This window comes from Microcebus murinus, chromosome 4, assembly GCF_040939455.1.
Source record: "Microcebus murinus isolate Inina chromosome 4, M.murinus_Inina_mat1.0, whole genome shotgun sequence".
Taxonomy (NCBI): Eukaryota; Metazoa; Chordata; class Mammalia; order Primates; family Cheirogaleidae; genus Microcebus; species Microcebus murinus.
In genome coordinates, this window is record NC_134107.1 from 36,509,481 (window position 1) to 36,527,611 (window position 18,131).

An 18,131-nucleotide genomic window follows, 5' to 3' on the forward strand; every position below is an offset into this window, starting at 1 on the left:
AAGTTTATAGCACCAAATGCCTACATAAAAAAGACAGAAAAATCACAAATTAATATCCTAATATCACACTTCAAGGAACTAGAAAGACAAAACAAACCAAATCAAAAGCTAGCACAAGACAAGAAATAACAAAGAGCAGACCTAGATGAAATTGAAAGAAGAACAAAACAAAACAATACAAAGGATCAATGAAATGAAAAGTTGGTTCTTTGAGAATATAAACAAAATTGATAGACCACTAGCTAGATAAACTAAGAAAAGGGAGAGATACATATAAGCTGAGGCAGAAATGGAAAAGGGTACATTATAACTGGTAATGAGAAATGCAAGACATCATCAGAGACCACTAGGAACACCTCTACTCAAACATATCAGAAATCTAGAGGAAATGGATGCATTTCTGGAAACACACAACTTCCCAAGTTTGAATCAGGAAGAAATAGAAATACTGAACAAACCAATAACAAGTAGTGAGAATCAGTAATAAAAAAAATCTCCCAACTAAAAATAGCTCCAGATCAGATGGATTCACAGCTGAATTCTACTAGACTTACAAAGAAGAACTGGTACCAATCCTACTGAAACTGTTCCAAAAGAATGAGAAAGAGGGAATCCTCCCAAACTCATTCTATGAAGCCAGTATTACTCTGATACCAAAGGCAGGAAAGGATGAAACACAGAAAACTACAGGGAAATATCTTTGATAAGTATAAATGAAAAAAATCGCCAACAAAATACTAGCAAACTAAATCTAAAAGCACATCAAAACAATAATTCATCATGATCAAGTTGCTTTCACTCCAGAGATACAAGGTGGGATCAACATATGCAAATCAGTAAATGTGATTCACCATGTAAACAGAACTAAAAACAAAGACAATATGATCATCTCAATAGATGCAGGAAAAGCATTGACAAAATCCAATATCTCTTCATGATAAAAACCATGAACAATCTAAGCATAGAAGGAAGGTACCTAAAAATAATAAAAGTCATATATCACAAATCCAAAGCAAACATCATACTGAATGGGGGAAAGTTGAAAGCATTCCCCCTTAAAACCCGAACAAGACAAGGTTGTCCATTTTCATGACTTCTTTTCAACATATTATCACAAGTCCTAGCCATAGCAATCAGGCAAGAGAAAGAAATAAAGTACATCCAAACTGGGAAAGAGGAAGTCAAACTATCTCTGTGGATGATAAGATTTTATATTAGAAAACCATAAAGACCACTCCAAAAGACTCCTAGATTGATAAATGAATTTGGTAAAGTCTCAGGTTACAAAGTCAATGTACACAAAACAGTAGCATTTCTATATACTAATAACAACCAAGCTGAGTGTCAAATCCAGAACTCAATCCCATTTACATAGCTGCAAAAAGAAAATATCTTGAAGTATACCTAACCAAGGAAATGAAAAATCTCTACAAGGAGAACAAAACACTGTTGGAAGAAATTATAGATAATACAAACAAATGGAAAAACATCCCATGCTCATGGTTTAGAAGAATCAATATTGGTAAAATGTCCATACTACCCAAAGTAATCTACAGAGTCATTGCAATTCCTACCAAAATACCAATTTTATTTTTCACAGAGGTAGAGGAAACAACCATAAAATTCATATGAAACCAAAAAAGAGTATGAATAGCTAACGCGATCCTAAGCAAAAAGAACAAATCTGGAGGCAACAAATTACTCAACTTCAAATTATATTACAAGGTAATAGTAACCAAAATAGCACAGTACTGGTATAAAAGTAGACACACAGATCAATGGAACAGAATAGAGAACACAGGAATAAAGCCAAATACCTGCAACCAAGTGATTTTTGACAAGACAAACAAAAACATATGCTGGGGAGAGGACACCTCATTGAATAAATAGTGCTGGGAAAACTGGATAGCCTTATGCAGAAGAATGAAACTGGATCTCTTTCTTTCACAATACACAAAAATTAAAATGGATTAAAGACTTAAATGTAAGACCCGAAACACAAAAATATTAGAAGAAAACCTAGGAAGAACTGTCCTCAACATTGGCCTGGGTAAATTTATGATTAAGACCACTAAAACAAATACAACATAAACAAAAATGAATAAATATGACTTAATTAAACTAAGAAGTTTCTTCACAGTTTCTTCATACACACACACACACACACACACACACACACACACATATATATATAATTTTTTTTTTACTGAGTAAGTAGACAATCTACAGAATGGAAGAAAATATTTGCAAGATATATATCTGACAAAGTACTAATATCCAAAATCTATAAGGAAGTCAAACAAATCAGCAAAACCCTCCAAATAACTCCATTAAAAAGTGGGCAAAAGACATGAACAGACATTTTTCAAAAGAAGGGAAACAAATGGCCAACAAACATATTTTAAAAATGTTCAACATCACTAATTGTCAGGGAAATGAAATTTAAACCACAATGAGATACTACCTTACCCCTACCAGAATGGTCATTATTAAGAAATCAAAAACAGATGGTGGCACAGATGTAGTGAAAAAGGAACACTTATAAACTGTTGGTGGGAATGTCAATTAATACAGCCTCTATGGAAAATAGTATGGAGTTTTCAAAGAATTAAAGTAGATCTCCCATTTGATCCAGCAATCCCACTACTAGAGATCTACCCAAAAGAAAATGGGTGATTTTATAAAAAAGACACCTTCACCTGTATGTTTATTGCAGCACAATTCTCAAATGCAAAGATATGGAATCAACTTAAGTGCCTATCAAATGAGGAGTGAATAAAGAAAATGTGATATATAAATACCATGGAATGCTACTGAGCCATGAAAAAGAATGAAATAGTGTCTTTTGCAGCAACTTGGATGGAACTGGAGGCTATTATCCTAAGTGAAGTAACCCATGAACAAAAAAATCAAATACTGCCTGTTCTCACTTATACGTGGGAGCTAAGCAAAGGGTATGCACAATAATATAGAGTGACATGATGGACACTGGAGATTCAGAAGGGGGAGGGTGGAAAGGGAGTACAGGATGAAAAATTACCTATTGGGTACAGCATACACTACTCAGGAGATGAATAAACTAAAAGCCTAGATTTGTCCACTATGCAATTCTTCATGTAACGAAAAGCATGTGTACCCCCTAAACCTATTTTTAAAAAAGATTGATGAACATGTGAATTATTGTGAATAATTATTGAATATAAGAGTATGATCTTTTATTTTCTAATCACATACATGGATGGGGACTTACCTTTGGGAATCTTTCTCACTTCCAAATATGTGTTACATGAGAAGAGAAACTTACAAAATTCTTCAGGTAGGATTCAGGAGATTAACCTAGGTGTATTCTTTTGTTTCTATTTCGAGCACATTGTTCTCCCAAATCTTTTCTAAGTCTGATTTCACTATAGGATTGTGCAAATTTAAATAAACCCTGTAAAGTAAAAGTGGTTAACAAAACTTGGGAACTAAAATTAAATATTACACAGATACATAAAATGAATCCGAGGCAAATTCATGTATTTAATTCTTATCTATTTTTGTACATACAGTAAATACTATGTTGATATTCCCTTCACTGGATTCACCAATTTGTAATTTATAACCATAATGGAGAAGGTGAATTTTTCCTGTAATTAAATAAACAGTTAACTGAACAATTTAATAGTACAAATATGGTTTCAAGGCTAATTATTTAAGAGAATATTCATTTATATCCACCTTCAATCAGCATGCCCTGTAAAACACCCCATGTGCCCTGTAACTAATTTATCTCATACTATTCCTTCAGGTTGCAATTCAAGCATCATATTCTCAAATCTGATTTCCTTCCACAAATCAAATCCCTACTAGATGCTCTTACAGTACCATGTACCAATTCTTTGTAGCATTTTTACCACTATGTCCATTTTGTATTGATTTCTGTGATTATTTAACTAACATCATTCTCCTCCACTAGCCTATAAACTCCATAGCACAGGTAGTATGGGCCATGTATATTGTACTTACCTTTGTTTCTCTATTGAGAAGTTTAGTACTTGCTGAATAACTGAATAAATTAGAAGTACAGATTTACACATAAAAAGTTGACATGTGAATTATGAATCAATCTCATCAATTTGTTAAAGAATCCTCTACCAAGTGAGTTTTTCTTGAATAAACTTTTTACCCTTATTATAGTGACTATACCTAAGTAAAAAACATTAAGGAAACATTGATTTTACTATATTAAATAGTTTTCTACTTCAAGTAGAATTGGCTGAATTATTTTGAATAGCTCAATTAAAAAATGCAAGATTCTATTCAGAGATTTTATTTACTAAAGGGATTCTGAGTTATTTATTAAAATAGGTACAATTGACTTAAATATAAGTTTTGTGAAACAATTCCTCATAAGAATTCTACTCTTTTACTTTGCAATACATGAAAAAATGGCCCATATCACACTGAAAAATCCTTTTAAAATGAAATACAATTTCATTGTATTTCATGTACTAATGAAATTTATTAGTATAATGCATTTTAAAACAAATATTTAAAAATTTAAAATTTGTGGAAAGCCTATATTTGAGAAAGCCATAGTAATTAATTATTCACAAGTAAGGAAATTAAAATTCATTCCATGATCATCATTAATTATTTGATCCAGAGAAAGTATGTTGCAAATTTGAATATCTAAATTCAGAATTTAGGGCATGCAAATATGATTATAATATCTTTCTCCTTACAGACTGAGTTTACATATTTAGATAAATACAACATAGTATTCTTTTTAAAAAATTTCCTGGCCAGAGAAAAGATTGCATTTCAGCAGTTAAATATAATACAAAGATAAACACATTTTTCCCATCTTGATGCTGCTATCCCTGAGCTGAACTTTCTGTGTCATGCTAATATTTCCTAGTTTCTTTTTGAGGAAAAAAAATAATGTTAAATGTCATCAATTTCCAGACTGCCCCACACTTAAAACCAGTATTAAGCTGTTCAGGAACATCACATGGAAAAAAATTAGAGAAACTGTAAGGAACAATTTGAAGAATAAGATGATGGTAACTTTCTTATAATTTGATAGCTGCTCTAAGCTTGGCTGAGCGCCCTCTGGGGTTATCTTGTACATCCTGATCTTCTGGGGTAAGTACCTTTTTGTGTATCAATTCCCACATTAAAGGAGCTTTCTTAATAGAGACTCCTTCCTGGTTTTCATGACCTGAACCCAATTGTGATGTTTTTATCACTTTCTGTCTAACACTTAGGTTAAACTTTTCTGTCATGCTTATTCCAAGCAAGAATCGTTTGATGATGCGATCCTCTAGTGAATGGAAGGAGAGGGCAACAAGGCGACCACCAGGTCTCAGAAACTTCTGAGCTGTCTTCAGTCCTGTGTAGAGTTCATTGAGCTCATTGTTCACAAATATACGAAGAGCTTGGAAAGTCTTGGTAGCAATATGGCTAGATCGTTGTAGCAAGTCTTTTCGTGCATAAATAGCAGATGGAGGAAATGCACCTGGGAATAAATTTTGTAAAAATAGAAAAAGAAGACAGATAACATTAATATGGTCCACTGTAAATCTAATGAGTTCTGTATTGTGTGTATATATTTAAGGAACTAAATTTTCTTAGAAAATTGTGGCATTTCATTCATACATCCCTCTCTTATTTCTAAGCATTTTTCCAAGGTTTAAAACTACACGTTGAAAATATCTTTCAGGCCGGGCGTGGTGGCTCACGCCTGTAATCCTAGCACTCTGGGAGGCCGAGGCAGGCGGATTGCTCAAGGTCAGGAGTTTGAAACCAGCCTGAGCAAGGGCGAGACCCCTTCTCTACTATAAGTAGAAAGAAATTAATTGGCCAACTAATATATATAGAAAAAATTAGCCGGGCATGGTGGCACATGCCTGTAATCCCAGCTACTTGGGAGGCTGAGGCAGCAGGATTGCTTGAGCCCAGGAGTTTGAGGTTGCTGTGAGCTAGGCTGACACCACGGCACTCACTCTCTAGCCTGGGCAACAAAGTGAGACTCTGTCTCTAAAAAAAAAAAAAAAAAAAAAAGAAAGAAAAAAAATATCTTTCATAATTCACAAGGAAATTTGGAGTTGAACAAGCAGCAGAGAAAGAGAAAGAGAAGACAAATATTTCAAGAAATATAACAAAAAAAAATTTTCAACTTTGGTCAAAACATTAACTCATAGCTACATGAAGCTCAATCAACCACAAATAGAATAAACAAAGAAGACTACATACAGGCACATGATAATCAAACTACTACTCCCAAAGATAACAAGAAAAATCATGATAACAGCAAAACAAAAACAAATAAAAAACAACCCTATATCACATAAAAAAATATGATTAATAGCTAATTTCTCACTAGCACAATGGAGGTCATAAGACACTGGAACAACATTCAGTGTTGAGAGGAAAATCTGTTTTCTACTAAAACAATTATTAATAAATAAAGGTTCAAAGACATTTTAAAATAAATCAAAGGTGAGAGAATCCATTGATAACAGGTCCACATTTAAGAAAAGCTGGAGGAAATACTTCATGTTGAAATAAAATGACACCAGATAATAACTTGGATATATGGAAAGGAATAAAGAGATAAGGGCATATATAAAAAGCTCACAGCTAATGTAATACTCAATGGTAAAAGACTAAAAGATTTTCCTCTATGATCAGGAGCAAGAAAGTGCTTCCATTTCTATTCAACACAGTATTTAGAAGTTCTAGCTAGAGCAATTAGACAAGAAAAAGAAAAGAAAAGCAATCAGATTGGAAAGGAAAAAATAAAATCATGTCTGTTTGCAGATGATATAATCTTATATGCAAAAAATCCTAAAGATTATACAAACATGCAAACTATTAGAAGTAATAAATGAATTCAGCAAAATAACAAGATAGAAAACTAACACGCAAAAATCAGTTGTGCTTATAGATACAACAATGAACAATCATGAACATTAAATTAAGAAAACAATTCCATTCTCAATAGCATAAAAATAATTTGAATACTTAGGAATAAGTTAGCAAAAGAAGTGTAGAAATTTTGCTTTGAAAGTTATAGGACATTTTTGAAAGAGATTAAAGAAGACCTATATAAACAGAAAAGCATTCCATGTTCAAGGATTGGAAGATTAAACATTGTTGAGAGGGCAATACTACTTAAACTGATCTAAGATTCTGTGCAATCCCTTCCAGAATTCTAGCAGACTTCTTGGTACTAATTGACAAGCTGATTCTCAAATTCATACGGAATTGCAAGGGGACCAGAACAGCCTAAATGATTTTGGGGGGAAAAAAAAAAGTAGAAGAACTCACATTTAAAAATTTCAAAACTCAATAGGAAGCAATGGTAAACAAGACAGTGTAGTACTGGCATAAAAATAGTCATAGGGATTAATGGAATATAATTGAGAATCAAGAAATAAACCCATATATATGGTCACCCGATTTTTGACAAGAGTGCCAAGACCATTCAATTGGGGAAAGTCTGTTGAACAAATGTTGCTGGGACAACTGGATAGCAACATGCAAAAGAATGGAGTTGGGCTCTTATCTCACACAGTACATAAAATGAACTCAAATGGATCAAAGACCTAAACATAAAATCACAAACTATAAACTCTTTAAAAAAACCATAGGGGTAAATCTTCATGACTTTGAACTTGGCAAAAGATTCTTAGATGTGACATGAAAACTGTGAACAAAAGACAAAATTAGATAAGTGAAATTTCATCAAAATTAAAAACCTTTGTCTTTCAAAGGACACCATCAAGAAATGAAAAGTCAACTCACAGAATGGTGAACTCATTTGCAAATCATATATTTAATAAGGGACTTTTGTATCTAGACTATGTAAAAATAATCTGTCATGGCATTAGTTAAAGAAATAGAACAAATAAGAAAACTGTAGAATGATACATGCATGATACTATTTACATAATATTTTAAAACATGTACATCAAAATAGATATTCCCCATCTATTAACAGTTCATAATTGAGATAAACAAAAATGACAATTTTTAAATAAATCAATCCATACAACTTTCCTTAAACTTACAACTACCGGCATGCAAACATGATATTAAAGCATAATGTTCAATGAATTTATACAGAAATTTCTTTGATTTAGGAGCATACTCCTGGAGACTATTATCTCATAGAGAAGTAACAATTCCAGTAAATATTTCCTCTGAATGAAAATTTGAAAATATGACTGGAATCCTGACATTAGAGTCTCCTTAGCGTTACAGAAAAGTAAATTATATAAGGCGGTACCTTAGTCCATATTTCAGTAATCTGCATAATTAGTAGTAAAGTACAGACATACCTAATTAATTTTCTTTGGAAGCTAGATCTGTGAAGAGGAGAAATAATATCTTATATAGACCAGAGAGGTGAGAACCTGGCTATTTTAAGTTAACCAAATTAGTAAAGGGCTCACTTTTTCCTCTACAAAAATTACTTTATTGAAATGCTAGAAAGTTTTAGACACTAGGGGACTTATCTTCCAACCAAGTCAATCAGAAACAAGATGTCAATGACAAAACTGAAGAAGGAAGTTAGCTTCATTCTATTTGCTACTCAGTTCCTTCATTTTCCAGAGAAAGAGTGTGGGTCACTTTGAAATGTGTTTCACAGTATTTTGAGGACCTGAACAAACATGCAACCATTCATATTTTGGAGTTTGGATTTAGAGGAAATTTTAGAAAGGTTGCATTCCCAAAAACTTTGCATGATTCAAACCTTACATAATTCAAGACTAATCTTCTCAAAGGAGAAATGTAATATAAAATACATATCAATGTACATATATTTTCATGTAAAATGGGAAGTAAATGCTCATGTAGCACATAGAGCAACAAATACTGTAGGATATTTTTGCTTTATTGGTTTTTAAAAATTTTTTCTTAGCATTATCTCTAATATTTTGCAGAAATGAGAAGCATGACTCAACATGGTAATTGCTTAAGTTTGATGACATTTTATCACAGAAACTCTAAATTCATGAAATAATAGAAAGGCAGAGAGCTTAATATTTTTGCATGATATTATCATTGAATATATTTTTAAAACTTAATGAAAACAGGTAAAGTTTCAGAACAAAATAACAAAAAACAAAAATAACAAAATAATGTCTAAAATCACCAGAGAAGTTCTAATATAAACAACAGCATTGGTTCATTTGACATGACAAAGTATGTTGGGCATTTCTGTTTATCAGCTAAAATGGTACTTTCCTGTGGCAGCAGGATAGACATAATTTGTAATTCATTCAGTCAGCTATCTGTGAAACTATGAGATTCCTAATTCTTTTAATTTGAAAGAATTTGTTATTTCAAAGTATTTACACAAAGTGAGATTTTATTAATATTTTCTATTACACATTTCAAGTTTATATAAATCATATTCACATTAAGTATATCTATAATATATACGAATCTGCAGCTGACAAATTACTACCACAGCAATCAGACAAGGTTTTCTTTATAAGGTCTAATTAGGCCTTGCCAATGTCATAAAGGCATGGAGAATGGACAGAGCTTTCAATTATATTTAGAAATGAAGGTCTTAAAGATAATAGGATAACTTTAATCCATGAAGCTTTTCTTCTGGGGCTTTCTTACTGTTGTTTAGGGAATTCTGACCTGGATTATGTCCAATGGGTTTCCTGGAAAGGATTTCTAGATGTTGTCCTTTCAACCTCCACAAGTCCCATCTTTAGGGACCAGGGGATGACAAGGATCTGCAATCAGCAATGTGTTTTTGTGGAGTTTTTTGGTGCTGTTCTGGGGATCGAAGGCATATATCTTCCCTTATTTTAGATAGGTTAAATTTCGAGGATTACCCTTCTTTATGTGTGTAATTCATAGGAAGAGAGGTTGACAGTACAGATTGTGCAACATGGAATAAAAAAGAAACAAAAGAATAGAAAACAGCACATAGCCATGGAAATTCTAAGTAAACACAAAACATCAACTGGCAATCTGGCATGGTACACACAGACAAGATGACAAGAAAAAACAATCTAATCATCAAAGATTAAGCAAGGTTCTTTGAATTATCAAGCTTAAACACAATCAGTAGGCTCAGCACAGTGGCTCACACCTGTAATCACAGCACTTTGGGAGGCCGAGAGAGAAGGCTTGCTTGAGGTCAGGAGTTTGAGACCAGCCTGGGCAAAACAGTGAGTCCCTGTTTCTACAAAAAATAAAAAAATGTAGCCAGGCATGGTGGCATGCACCTGTAGTACTAGCTACTCAGGAGGTTGAGGCAGAAGGATTGCTTGAGCCCAGGACTTCAAGGTTGCAGTGACATATGATGACACTACTGCACTCCAGCCTGGGCAACAGAGTGGAGACCTTGTATCCAGGGAAGAAAAAAAAGAATCAGGAAATGTCTTGTGCCTCTGAGGAAGCAAACATGGGTTTCCTTGTGAGAGCCACTGGTCAGAAAGCAAGGGACAGGGTTCTCTCAGGTAAGCACAGACTAGGTAAGAACACTTGCCTGTAATTCATCAGGAAAAAAAGATTCAAGAACCATACCAGATACAATGCCTACCCATATGTTGGATGCTGAATCAGACCATAGGGAGAAAAATATTAATGACACACGGTCCCTGCCCTTGAGGAGCTCACCGGTTTGCAATCCTTTCTCACCTCTTTCTCATCTTCCATATCCTGCTATCAGAAATAGAAACTGATCTCTCTGCTTTTCTATTTCCTGACTTTAATCACAGAGTCTAGTATGGCTAATTCATTTCATTAAGGAATAGAGTAGGCAAGATAGAAAATATGGTCTCAATCACAATTTGGGTCATTTGGTTTAGTGATGAGAGAAAATCTCCTTTTTGTGTTTTATAGTTCAACAATGGACTTAGTTAACGCAGGACAAATACATATTAGTTCTAAGTGGAAAGAGGTGTGCTTATCCCTAGTATAGGACTTACCACACTCTGCTCTAAATACTAGCTTACTTGTCTGTCTCATTCACTTGACTCTGATCCCCTAGTGAACAGGAACTATTTCGTGTTCACTTTTATATCCCTACTACTTGACAGAGAAGTTTGTGATTTTTTAATTCTGACTGGACATCATTCACCTGCAGCACTTTTGACAAAAATTCCTAGCCCCACTCCAAACCTAGTAAATCACAGTTTCAGTGGTTTATTACTCAGGAATCACAACGTTTAAAAAGCTTTACAGAGGATTTTGACATGCAACCAAGATTAAAAACTACTTTAGAAAACACTCAATAAATGTTTGTTGGAAAGATAATGAATAGGTAATGAATAAAAAATGGATAAGTGAAAGAAAATACAGGACTAATAGTACAGTTTCACTCATATAATAAGGTGGATATATAAAGAGCATAATAGTCATATCAATGAGTGACAAAATGAAGAGCATCATATTTTTAATCACAGAAAATAATATGAACAGAATTTTAAAATAATGTCATGATATAGTCCCAGTCCTCTATGCTCCTTTTTGGCCAAATGTGTTTGTGGGTACCAAATTACTATTTTAATGGGGCAATTGAACTCTCAAATTTGCTAACAATTTCATTGTCTCAATACAACTGATTGCATGTATTTAATTAGACCTGATAATCACTGAGAATGCCCTTAGTTAATCAATCATTTGTACATGCAATGGAGCACCTGCAAATAATTTTAACCTCAGGAAACACAAGCTTGGAAGCCCTTATTATCTGAAATAGAGCAAATGTCCAAGGTGAACTTTATTTTTGTATATTACTTTTGCAGAATGAAATGAGACATGAGAATGTAATGGGAAAATTTGGAAATTTATATTTTTAAAAATCATCAAGATCTTCCGTGATTTAAGTACAGGTTTTTTCCCTAAAGATTAATGCATAACATTAAGATTTCATGTAAGCTTTATTTCACTTAACACCTATGATATCCTAAACTATAAATTTTCTCAATATTTCCAAACAGCAGAAATGTTTTCCTCCTTACACTTTAAAATAGCAAAATTGTCAGTAAAACTGATGACAAGAGAAAATTAAAGGCTAAAATACATTTAATAGCATAATGTTTTCAAGTTAAATACACTTTTAAAAATGTACATTTAGAAGTATATATTTAACCTAGTATGAGATGACAAGTTCTAATTCAATATAATTTTAAGACATTATTTAGCACTTCTCCTTAGTAATATTGGGAAAATTCATGACATAAGAGATTAACCCTAGCTGTGCAATAAAATTGTTAAAGAGTTCTGCCTCATTAGATGCACTCTATTCTCATGTTTCAGATCAGGCTTGGTGGTGGTGGTATATTTTAAGTCCCTGGTGGTTTCACATTCATTCTCTTTTCTTTGTCTCACATCAGCAAATTCTGACAGATCTGTATCTGGGATGTATCTAGAACCCCATTATTTCTTACTGATTCCATTACTATTTTTTTTTTTTTTTTGAGACAGTCTTGCTTTGTTGCCCAGGCTAGAGTGAGTGCTGTGGCATCAGCCTAGCTCACAGCAACCTCAAACTCCTGGGCTCAAGCAATCCTACTGCCTCAGCCTCTCAAGTAGCTGGGACTACAGGCATGCGCCACCATGCCTGGCTAATTTTTTCTATATATATTAGTTGGCCAATTAATTTCTTTCTACTTATAGTAGAGACGGGTCTCACTCTTGCTCAGCCTGGTTTCGAACTCCTGACCGTGAGCAATCCGCCTGCCTTGGCCTCCCAGAGTGCTAGGATTACAGGCGTGAGCCACCGCGCCCGGCCTAATTCCATTACTATTACCCTAGTCTAAGCCATCATAATCTTTTCTACACAGCCTCCAGACTGATCCTTTTAATATGAGAATTAGATCATGTCTCTCCACTGTTCAACACCTCCAACATCTTCCTATTATACCAAATGAAACTGAAGTTCTTATCTTGGCCAAAAGTCCCTATGTGATAAGCAACCCCTGCCTCCTAACTGTCCCCATTTCTCTGATGTCATCCCCTGACCTTGCTGTCTATACTCTTAACCACAGCATGCCTAAGTCCTTTTACCTGTACCTGGAAGGTCTGCCTTCACACACCTGGGTGGTTTATTCCTTGCTTTATTTAGTTCTCTTCTCCAACATCACGGAATTAGAAAGGTAGTCTCTGCCTATGCTTATGAAAAACAGCACCTTGTCACTAGTTCCCTTACATTGTTTTATTTTTCTCCATTAAAGGGACAAATATTTATTTGTTTACCATCTGTTTTCCTCCACTAGAATATGTACTCAGGGAAAATAGAGACTATTTTTGTTCACTGCTATAAATCCTTGGCATCAAGAGGGTTGGTGGATTGAAAGAATGATTACATTTGTAAAGTTACAAACATAGTCATTGTTTTTTAAAAAAAAGCAAAAGGAAATATTATCAATTGTATATGAAGTAAATTGTTATTATTAGTATTTGTTAAATTCTGCCCCAAGAGGCAACCAAGAGGTATACCTCCTTTTTTTCTTGATAGGCATATATAAAAATGTATATATAAATGTATGTGTGCAAATATCTATTTTTATAGGAAGAGAATTGATCTACAAGTTACTCTGTTTACTTACCTTACTTTTAGAAATAATTTGAGTTGTATAGATGTATTATAATTAATTTCATTTGTTCATTTAACAAATGTTTATAGTGTTAAGCACAGAACCAGTCAATTGGGACTACAATGGTAAGTAGGATACAGGTGGTCTCCGGTAGAGCTTCTATTACCACCACAGCAAGAAGATTTAGGATGTTTTTTATTTTTGCTATCACAAAAAATGCTATAATAAACATGTGAACTGCCACTTTTAAAATTTCTACATAGCAAAAATACTACAAAGTAAAATGACAGTCACAATCCAGGAAAAATATTTGCAATTGTATATGAACCTTGGATGTCTGTAGAATTGGATTTGTTAGGACAAAGGGTATTTATGCTCATTTAAATTTGGATCGATACTTCTAAACTTACCCTCTAAATAGATTGTACCAATTTACCTCCATCAATAGTATATGAGAGAGTCCATCTCCCCACAATCCTTACCAGTGCTAGAAACTATAACTCTTTACTCACGACTAGTCTAATAGTAGGTGAATGATAGCTTACTGCTATTTTAATTTTCATTTCGTTGGCAATTAGTAGGGTTGGGCATCTTTCAAATCTAATAGCCATTTGATTCCTGCTATAAATTGCTTAAATAAATCCTTTGTCTATGTTCTTGATGTGATGTTGCTCTTTATTGATCTGGAAGAGCTATTTATAAAATAAGGATATTAACCCTTTGTCTCTCATACACAGTTGAAAATATGTTTCCCAGATTGTGACTGCTTTTAATTTTGTAGAGTTTCTGCCATACAAAAAATTAAAAATTTTATATAGGTTTTTTTTTCATATGGCTTTGGTTTTTATGAAGTTTAGGAAGGCTTTCTCCAACTCTAAGATTACAGATATAATCAACTCTATGACTTTTTGTGTATAGTTCTGGTTTTATTCCTTACATTTAAATATTTAATCCACATAAAATTTATTTTTAGTATGATACCATACTATCATATGTATAAGTTGGAATCTAACTTTATTTTTCAAAAACCACATAGCAGATTATCCTATTTACTAAACAGTACATTCTTTTACTACTCATATGAAATACCACTTTGGCCATACACTACATGTTTACACACAGATGGATCTGCTTCTGGATTCTCAGCTGTGTTCCATTGATGCATTTCTCAATTTTTCTACCTATACAACATTACTCTGCTTACAGATTATTGCATCTTTTTCCCAGTAAGTTTTGCTATCAGGTGATGCAAACTCCTCCCCATCTACCCCACCTCCCATTATCCTTCTTTTCAAAATGTTCTTAGCAACAATCAATAAAGTACATAAAAATAAAGATTTTGATTTTAATTACAGTAAATGTCTACATTGATTTGAATAAAACTTACATTATTGTAATATTGAAGCAATGCATACAGGGAACATAGTATTTCCATTAATATTTTATATGCCTATCATTAAAGTTTAATAGTTTTATTCACCTAAGTCACAGGCTATTTGCAAGTACTATGTTTATACATAGACATTTTAATCACCCCTCTGGAAAAGCATAAGGAATGACAATATTTATATTAAGACAATATTGTGTAATAGAAATGTCACTGAACATTTCTACCTTTATAAGAAAAGGGGAACTAGGTTCAATTATCAGATCTTTCACTTCTTTATGGTTTTGATGTGGGCAATACACTTATCTTCTGCTTTTGTTTCCCCATTATAAGATGGAATAATAAAACTTCTCACAGGATCATTGTGAAAAACAAATTTAAAAAATGTTTAGGAGCATCTACTATATACTTTGCATAAAGAAGTCATTTCATGAATGCCACTCAAACATTTATTATTATTCTTAGTTGTAAAATGGAGTAGGTAAGAAAGGGATTTGATAGGTTAATTTGAAGGTATTGCTTAGCTTATTCTTCTTTCTTCAGACTAATGGAGAGTAGGTAGGATAGAAAGCTATTGAAAACCCCTGAAGAATCTGAGTAATGCTTATTCAAGGTAGGCATCAGACTGAAAAATCTGTGTGTGAAATGAAATACAAAATTTTCCTAATGTACAAATTAATGGTGTTTTCCCAAATTCATAAAGTAGTACTTAGGTATTTAAAAGTAGGAAAACTTAGAATGGTATAAGAATGAGAAATCATTCTTATTAATTTTTAGTTTATCCATGACTATTTAATAACTGATGCTAACAATTGTGAGAACCTGATTTCATTAACTTCAACCTTTTCAACCACCTGGCCAGGAGATTATTTTCCATACTTGAACTTCTAGATTTCTCTTTTTACTTACGTTACACAACTGGTATTCTGGCATTTTTAAGACATAAATATATATACTTTTCTTATTCCTGTGCTCTAGTTTTCATGGAGCACCATTCTGTACCATATCTTCTTTCTTAAGCATACTTTCACAAGGATAAAATATGTTTGAGTCATTTTAAATCATCCCCTTTGTTTTAACAGCTCCAAGAAATCCAGTATACTTAGTCTGCCTGTTACTGAATTGGATTTGAGGTTACTAGAAATTGTCTAGACTATAGAACAATTTTAGTCTAAACTGGCATCAGGAATATTTGGTAAAATTCAATAAATACATATTCTTAATAACACATCAATTATTCATTTAGCCAACATTTATTACTCACGATATACTAAACACTAGGGATTTAAACATTTATGAATATAGAGTCCTTGCCATCATGAAATTCAAACCCAATGAAGAGAATGACCTGTAAATAATGTGATGGGTGCTATAGAGAATTATATATGCTATTATGGGAGCAAAAAGGAAAAAAAAGAACCTTGACCATATAGCACAGCATCTCCCAAACTGCTATTCCTAGGAACAGTGACCTTGTTGCACTATGACACTTTCAATCCCCAACCAGGTATCAGTGTGTGTGTTGTCAAGTCAGTCTGGGAAATGCAGCATGCTACACACTCCACTTTTGAGACTAACAATGCCCATTAACAATGTAAAACTCTGAAAACAACTGTTTAACTTTGTTTACCCAGCATTTCCCAAGTTTTTGACAATAAATTGTTTTTATTATAATAACAACTAACCATTCCATAGGATTTCTTTTCTGGATTACATACTTGGGAAAGTACCAAGAGTAGGTTTTGTGTTAATCCTGTTCCATGTATTTTTTTTTTTTTATTTCAGCATTATGTCATTAAATCCTTACAAAAATTCTGGGAGGTAAGAAATAGATATCCTTACTTCCATATAAAGGTATAAAACCAAGGGGTTAAATGTGTCTTCCCCAGTTCACAGGGATGGTGAAGTAATCCTGCCTTGGAATTCGTGAAACTAATTTTGAAAATTCATCTCTTTTTAACATGAAGTATGAAGTTCACTCTTATACTAACCTGCCTTTTTATTGTTTTTTGTTGTTGTTTGTTTGTTTGTTTTTTGTAACACAGACTAGATCTAACCTCCCCAGAAGAAAAGTACAATATTTCTGGCTAGTTCATCTGATATACACTCTAGGAAGCCCAGATCAGTGCCAGTTTTTTTTTTTTTTTTAACTTATTTTATTATCTACGTGTAGAATTTTTCAGTGTCCTGAGGATGTCCCTGAATTTCCTAGTGTTTAAAGGTGCTCAAAATACAGCAATAATTTTAAGATGGTATATGCAACCAAGCCATCTCATCTCCTTTTTCCTGATTTAAAATCAGGAAGTTAAGATGAAATCACATAGTTTAGAATGATTTCCAGAAGCTCTGATTCTATGTATGGTGTTTTATATAACAATCTCATTTTCTGGGAGAAAATAGTGACGAATCTTTAAGCTTGAATAGCCTTTTACTGAGAGATGTTTTAATGGAAGCCGAATCACTTTGCATCAAGTTGCAAGAGTTTGGCTTTCTCTACACATTTCCCTTGGGGAGATGTGCATTGTCAGACCTAAAGACTGCGCATCTGGGGAAGGCGGCAACTGCCCTGGTCTCTTACCCTGGGAATGGTAATGAATACCTTTGGCTTTTGTCCTTTTTGTTCTATTGAAAATAACTTATTGTTAGCTTGGGTTATTAGAATGTGGATTTTTCTCTCTTTTTGGTCTGTTTTCTTGATAGTGGGTTTCAAAAGAAATACTTGCTACTGCTGCCATTATCAAAAGACTTTTAGATAGGTACTGATTACATGTGTTTGATTAAGAATCTAGACTTATCCAATTCAGTACATATGGACTTTTCTTGACTCACTTACTAGGAAAGGAGACTTTTACTGTTGTTTATACATCCTAAAAATGAGTGCTTACTATTTTCCAGCTAAGCAAAATGAGAGGTATGGGTATAAGCTTGTATACAAAATGGAATAAAAGGCTGAGATGGCTAAAACCTGGGGAAATTAAGCTCATATCCTTTCATTTTATTTTACTTATTTTTATTTTAAGCTTCTTGAGGAATTTTGAGAAGACTGACATTTTTAAAATACATTTGTTGCTATACATTTCTTGTGAATATATGATTTTAGCAATGAAAGGGCAATGCTTCTTGCTTTCATCTCTGTGCCTCTGCAGACACTGCCCTGTCAGCCTAGAATGCCTTTTCCCCAC

At 33.3% G+C, this 18,131-nt stretch overlaps 1 protein-coding gene across 3 annotated transcripts in view; it reads right to left on the reverse strand.

Moving 5' to 3' along the window:
• Positions 1-4,298: 4,298 nt before the first annotated feature.
• The window catches only part of METTL15 (methyltransferase 15, mitochondrial 12S rRNA N4-cytidine), a 194,304-nt gene continuing 180,471 nt past the window's right edge, over positions 4,299-18,131 (reverse strand). For all 3 annotated transcript variants that reach the window (XM_012747608.3, XM_012747624.3, XM_012747615.3), the window contains exon 7: positions 4,299-5,503. In XM_012747608.3, coding sequence (XP_012603062.1) covers positions 5,058-5,503 — 446 coding nt within the window. In that variant the 3' untranslated portion in view covers positions 4,299-5,057. The remainder of the gene's footprint in view (positions 5,504-18,131) is intronic.